General features: G+C 41.4%; 1 protein-coding gene across 1 annotated transcript in view; it reads right to left on the bottom strand.

The window, feature by feature from the left end:
* The window catches only part of LOC122266922 (uncharacterized), a gene marked incomplete at its 5' end in the record, with an annotated part of 36,123 nt that extends 28,623 nt beyond the window's left edge, over window positions 1-7,500 (bottom strand). The window contains 2 exon segments of the mRNA XM_086550536.1: window positions 4,848-4,973; window positions 7,439-7,500. Of these exon segments, the coding sequence (XP_086406662.1) occupies window positions 4,848-4,973; window positions 7,439-7,500 (188 nt within the window).

Here is a 7,500-nt window from a genome sequence, read left to right as displayed (position 1 = left end):
TAAATAGTGTATATATATAAATGAATATATATATAATACAATATATATATATATATATATTTTTTTATAAAAAATAAAAATTACACACACCCCCCCACACCCACCCACACACACACTCACCACACACCACCACACACACCCCCTCACTCACACGAACCCCAAACCCCTCACACCCCCACACAACACACACACCACAGACCCCAATACACACACAACCACACACACCCCACACACCAAACAAAATACACACCCCCAAACACCACACACCCAACCCCACACACCACCCCCCACACACACACTCACACACACACACATAACCCCGACCCACCACACCAACGAAATACACACACTCACACACACACACACCACACACAACACACACACACTCACACCCCACCCACCCACCTTACCGGCCTACACAACCACCCCCCTTACCCCACCACCACACCCCACCACACACACTCCACCCCAACACACTCACACACACACACCACACTCACAACACCCCTAACAAACACACACATTTACAACACACACAAACACACATACCCCCCGACACCACACCCCCACACACCAAACACACACCACAACCCACACACACTAAAACCCCCCCACACACACCCACACACCACACAAAACAAATAACACATAACACCAAAACACACACACACCCACCCTCCCTCACACACTGGAAACACACAATCCACGACCCCAAATACCCACACACACACACACACCCAACACACACACACACACACCCACCACCATACCACACAACACACCCCCACACACAAAAAACACACATACACACACCACAACCCACAAACACACACCACACACACACATTTCACACCACACCCCAAACCCACCCATATACACCACACACATACCCCACCCCCCACAAACAACACACAGCACTCCACACACACACACACACACACACACAAAAACACCCACACACCCACCCAAAAACCCCAACACCCACACCCACACACTACCACCACACACACACACACCCACCACACCACACACCCCAAACCCCCCAAAACACACAACGGTGACATCACACCCCACTCCCCCACACACACACCACACCCCCACACACACAAAACACACACCACACACACATACCCACACACCACACAACCCCACCCCACACACACACCAAACACACACACACACACACACACAAAAACACCAAAATCCCACCCCCACCCCCTCACAAATCCCAACCCACACAACACACCCTTCACACCCCACACCCCAACCCACCACCCCATAACACAAACTCACCCCAACACCCCACACACCTATTCTAACCACTCTGACCGCTCCGGTGCTCCCCTCGCCGAGAAGCCAGGCCCAGCAACCAAATTTTTGGCCCCCCGTTTCGCCAAAGACTCCCCAACATAAAACGCTCACGCAAGTCTGTTTTGACCTGACGCTTCCTGTCTCCTGTGTTCGTTTCCGCTTTGGAACCCCAACTTTCTAGACAGCTGCGTTTGTTAACAGAAGGCCTGAGGTGTAGAAAGTGACTGAAGATTGGTACATAAGGACATGCAAGGATCACAGACAAGCAGAGACAGATCGGGAAAGAGAGGTCAGACAGACAGACAAGAGTGAACAGCTCTGACCTCTGGGCTTTGGCCAGAGTCTGGAGTATTAACAGTCCACAATAAAGACCATGGCACGTGAACGTCTGTCTCTTATCCACTGGATCACAACCAGGGCATCGAGTGGTTATGACAACTGCTCTCAGTGGTGGGTTACAACTGTGGCCAGCAAGCTGGCTATAAGTAGTGCAAGCTGGTGGTTTACAACTGGTGCCAGGCAGTGGATGCCACGATTTTGCTGGTATCGGACTCACAACTCCGAAGAAGCTGCTACGCCGAAAACGTTACCATTGATATCGAGAGGAATCGAGAGAATACGTTGAAGTTCCCGCCGACACCACAGAAGAACTTTGCCTGCCCGCCCATACCACAGTAAGAATTTTGCCCGCCCGCCCTGTTCTACCTGTCCTGACAAACACCGCCACCCTGTTCTACCTGTCCTGGCGAACACCGTCGCCCATAGCAGCCGACCTGTCCGTGCTATCAAGACTGCTCACCGCGGATTTTGGGCTTAACACGAGCGCCCCAACCACCAGGTCACGAAGTCTCTGACATGAGCAGTAAAGGCCACAGATGAGAATATCAAGAAGGACCACACCTCACCACACCGGAGAAGCCGCGGGAAGACGCTACGAAAAACCGCAGACGCCATGAGTCTACATGTTGACATCGAGGGTAGTATCAAATTTTTAACCCATAAGTTGTAGAAACCCCCCCAGGCACTTTTCGTTAGATTTGGTTTGGGTTTGGAGGAATTTTCTATGGATTGTGATTTGTTTTTTGGGGGGTGGGGGATCGTGAATTGGGGGATATTATGTTTTTTGAGTTGTGAAACAACTGGGCGGGAGCGTGATTCGGCCGGACTTGCATCCTCTTCCCTCCCTTATGCTTAGGTGTGAACGAATTAAAAAGGTATTGAGATGATGAGGTGAGTGGAGAGCTGAGAGAGAGAGAGGCTGTAGAGGAGTGAGGCGGGATCTCGTGAGGCGACAAGTCTAATCTTGTTGGTATTTTCTCTGGATCTTTTGTAAACCTGCATCTATTGAGCTTGCACTTATTTATTAATTCGATTGCTTTCTTTGTTTGTTTCTCCTATTGGCAGTTGCAAGGTGTTTTTATTGTTGTTTGTCGCTTCAGTAAGCTGTGCGCATGGCCCGCATGTTATTCAGGTAGCCATGCAAGAGGCATGTCGCTTCAGTAAGCTGTGCGCAAGGCCCGCATGTTATTCAGGTAGCCATGCAAGAGGCATTTCGCTTCAGTAAGCCGTGCGCAAGGCACGCATGTTATTCAGGTAGCCATGCAAGAGGCATGTCACTTCAGCAAGCCGTGCAAGGAGCATGCAAGTTGTTTTCTGCTCAGCGGTCGAGTTTTCCTGCACGTTTTTATGCGTCCCCCCTCCCATCGGACGAAAAGTTTTCCTGCACGTTTCATATATATGTAACCCCCCCTCCCCTCTGTATACCTACTGTGTTGTGTTGGTGCATGTTTTCACCAAGGTAGAACGGTGCTTGAGTTGTACAGTGTTAGGGTGCATGGCAAAATCAACCCAACCGCACCTTTGAGGTACAGGGCATCGCGCCGGTTACACCTGACCACTGTAACTATTTCGCCTGTTACCCATAAATTGTGATGGTGTTTGAATTGTTTGCCCCAGAGGGTAGCCACTATCTGACTCCCACCCTTGGTGCACTGGCACCACCAGTCGTGATACAAAATATTTTATGTGTGTATTCTCAAGTGCACTGCCACCTTTCAAGTACTATATCTCATGAAGTCATAGTGAGATTTTGATCTGGGATAAGCTGATACTACCACACTTTTATGAATCCTTTAAGTTCTATGTGCTCTTTTTATAATTTGCAAGTTCTTCTAGCCTATGCTCACTCGAGTCATTTCCTAATTTCACTGACTATGCAAGCTTGTCATGTTATGTTGTCACTCTCCTCTCATTTCGCTTAAGAAATCACACCTTTGCTTCAATTACTTTCTCACACATAATGTTTCTCTATACTCACAGCCAAATTGTATCTACTGTATGTATTGTATTCTTGTATTTTTATGATATATGTATGTTTTTGAAGCCATCTCTTAGGGCCCACCGGTTCACTGCAGTCATCCATTTTATGTTGTCATGAGGCCAGTCTTAGTGCCTACTCTTTCACTGCAGTTACACCTTATTGAGTCATTTCTCATATCATACACGTTACATGATTGTTGGAGCCACTGATTAGTGCCCATTGGTGCCGCTGCACCGGCCAATGAATTTGATGTTTTATCTTATGGTTGAATGTCACAGCTACCTGCAAAGTCTGGTGCAGATAGCCTCCAATGACCAGGAGCCCACTTGTAGGGTGGAAACATTGATTTTAGCTAGATCGTAGTAGTTAAAGCCTGGTTATTTCTCTAACTAAGATACGTCGGCGGCCGTCTAGCAGCGTGGTCCGAGCGATGTAAGGCACTGATACTGATATTATGTGACCCAAGACATTGACCATGTATGTCTACTTAATTCAATGTGATATCGATAGCAGTCTGTTTTGACCTGACGCTTCCTGTCTCCTGTGTTCTTTTCCGCCTTGGAACCCCAATATTTGGTATGTATACTGAACAGGTGTGTTACAGTGTAGGGGGCCCGGGGGGGGGGGGGGGGCGTAGAAAGTGACTGATGATTGGTACATAAGGACATGCAAGGATCACATACAGGCAGAGACTGATCAGGACAGAGAGGTCAGACAGACAGACAAGAGTGAACAGCTCTGACCTCTGGGCTTTGGCCAGAGTCTGGAGTATTAACAGTCCACAATAAAGACCATGGCACGTGAACGTCTGTCTCTTATCCACCAGATCACAACCAGGGCATCGAGTGGTTATAACAACTGCTCTCAGTGGTGGGTTACAACTGTGGCCAGCAAGCTGGTTATAACTAGTGCCAGCTGGTGGTTTACAGAGAGAGAGAGAGAGAGAAAGAAAGAAAGAAAGAGAGAGAGAGAAAGAGAGAGAGAGAAAGAGAGAGATATAGAGAGACAGACAGACAGAGAGAGAAAGAGAGAAAGAGAGAGAGAGAAAGAGAGAGATATAGAGAGACAGACAGACAGAGAGAGAGAGAAAGAGAGAAAGAGAGAGATATAGAGAGACAGACAGACAGAGAGAGGAAAAGAATGTATACGAGCTTATATCATAAGAACGAGAGAATATATAAAAGTCTGTAAATACGCAGCTCAGCTAATCACTTACTAGAACAGTCAATAATGCCATCCCCAATGTATCCTGTTTTGCATACACATTCAAAACCGCCACCTACGTCGATACATTCTGCATTAACATGGCAAATATCGTTGTTCACTCCACAAGCCGTGGGACCTGTTGAAAAATAGAGTTAGGTTTAAGAGTATATGGAAAAGGCAATTAGAGATACGTGTGTGTGTGTGTAATATATAATGTGTTATATATATGAAATATAATATATATATATATATATATAATATATAATATTATATATATATATATATATATATGTGTTATATATGTATGCATCACACCACACACACACACACACACCACACACACACACAACACACACACACACACACATATATAATATATATATAGATATACTATATAATATGAATGTATGTATATATATGCATATATATATATATAAAATATATATAATATATATAATATATATATAAAAATATATTATATAAATATAATATGTATGGAAGACTAGTTTGTTACACAAAAAAATGGAAATGATATACATTCTAAGTGTGTACTGATGGCTTAAAAACAAAAGGTCAGTGCACGAACCAGTAGACATTTATGAAAGGCAGGTAAAAAAGTCAATCAAATTTAAAGAACACTAAAAAAAATAAGGTAAGATATCCATACTAAAACCACATCATTTAAGACGAAGGAATATAAAGAAATAAATTCTATTTATAGTACTCTAATCATTAAAAATGCATAAACATTTCCTATATGTGAATTTGTGTGAATTTTTCTAATGTGATTTAAATTCCAATGTTACTCCGAGTAGTATACAATTTATTGAATATGTCATCATGGTGAAGGGGAAGTTTTTTGGACGATTGAAGTAAATATGATTTGCTTTATATGAATTAAGTTTTCATTCCTCGAGGCTTCCACTACACATAGAAACAATCGATTCCAAATCCGTGATTGGGGACGAGAGGTCATCCCTGAGGATCAGTGATATTAAAAAAATTAAGATATATCCTAAGCACAGGCCATGGATGTCATGCCACATATTACTCATGTAAGATATGAATGGAAGGGGCCCAAGTACACTACCCTAAGTCAGCTTACTAAAGTGACAAGGAAAAGCTATACGTTATCCCGTCGGAGGAAGAAAAGAAACATGAATAGTCACTTCGTACCAACTAATTTGGGTTGTAAAAGTAATGTTCTATGATTGATTATATAAAAAAGTAGTGTTTACGACTCACTACATCAAAGGGGAGTGTTTTATGGTTGACTACATAAAAAAGTGTTTTATGGTTGACTACATAAAAAAAAGTGTTTTATGGTTGACTACATAAAAAAGTGTTTTATGGTTGACTACATAAAAAAAGTGTTTTATGGTTGACTACATAAAAAAGTGTTTTATGGTTGACTACATAAAAAAGTGTTTTATGGTTGACTACATAAAAAAGTGTTTTATGGTTGACTACATGAAAAAAGTGTTTTATGGTTGACTACATAAAAAAGTGTATTATGGTTGACTACATAAAAAAGTGTATTATGGTTGACTACAATAAAAAGTGTTTTATGGTTGACTACATAAAAAAGTGTTTTATGGTTGACTACATAAAAAGTGTTTTATGGTTGACTACATAAAAAAGTGTTTTATGGTTGACTACATAAAAAAGTGTTTTATGGTTGACTACATGAAAAAAGTGTTTTATGGTTGACTACATAAAAAAAGTGTTTTATGGTTGACTACATAAAAAAATGTTTTATGGTTGACTACATATAAGTGTTATTAAGGGTTGACACATAAAAAAGTGTTTTATGGTTGACTACATAAAAAAGTGTTTTATGGTTGACTACATAAAACAGTGTTTTATGGTTGACTACATAAAAAAATGTTTTATGGTTGACTACATAAAAAAATGTTTTATGGTTGACTACATATAAGTGTTTTATGGTTGACTACATAAAAAAGTGTTTTATGGTTGACTACATAAAAAAGTGTTTTATGTTTAACTACATCAAAATCCGATGCACAACAACTCAATCCTACGAATCTGCATCAGGGGATGTTTTAATCCGACTAATATAATTATAAACACCTGGTTTTGTTTGAAAGAAAACCGGAATTTAAGGAATGGGAGAGATATATAGTGATCAAACTCTCAGACACTTTCGATATATTTGTGTGTGTGTGTGTGTGTGTCTGTGTCTGTTTGTGTGTGTACAGCCACGGATAATTCTACTGTGCTGTTAACATTGTCCACTAAAAGAACAGCTCTACCTCTCCCCCAACAATTAATTTCACATTTTCAGGTTACTGGCATGAAGCCTGAAGGAGGACAATTCAAATACTTACAATATATATAATTTATATATATATATATATATATATATATATATATATATATATATAAATATATATATATATATATACATATATATACATTTACATAATTTTATATATATATATAGATATATATATAAGGGGGTATAATAGTTATATATATATATTATATAAATATATATTGGGTGGGTGGGTGTGTAAACACCATACCACATGCTACACCAAAGAAGGATAAGCGTCGGACAGGTCTTGCTAATTTCCTTACTTCCAGTTGTTGTAGTTATACTCATGGTGTTCGGGATCGTAGGCGAAGCTGTAGGAGCGCTT

Source organism: Penaeus japonicus, unplaced genomic scaffold, assembly GCF_977035675.1.
Source record: "Penaeus japonicus unplaced genomic scaffold, GWHDUDI00000001_assembly GWHDUDI00000023, whole genome shotgun sequence".
Classification (NCBI taxonomy): Eukaryota; Metazoa; Arthropoda; class Malacostraca; order Decapoda; family Penaeidae; genus Penaeus; species Penaeus japonicus.
Note: the sequence above shows the minus strand (reverse complement) of the source record. Positions and strands in the feature narration are given on the sequence as shown.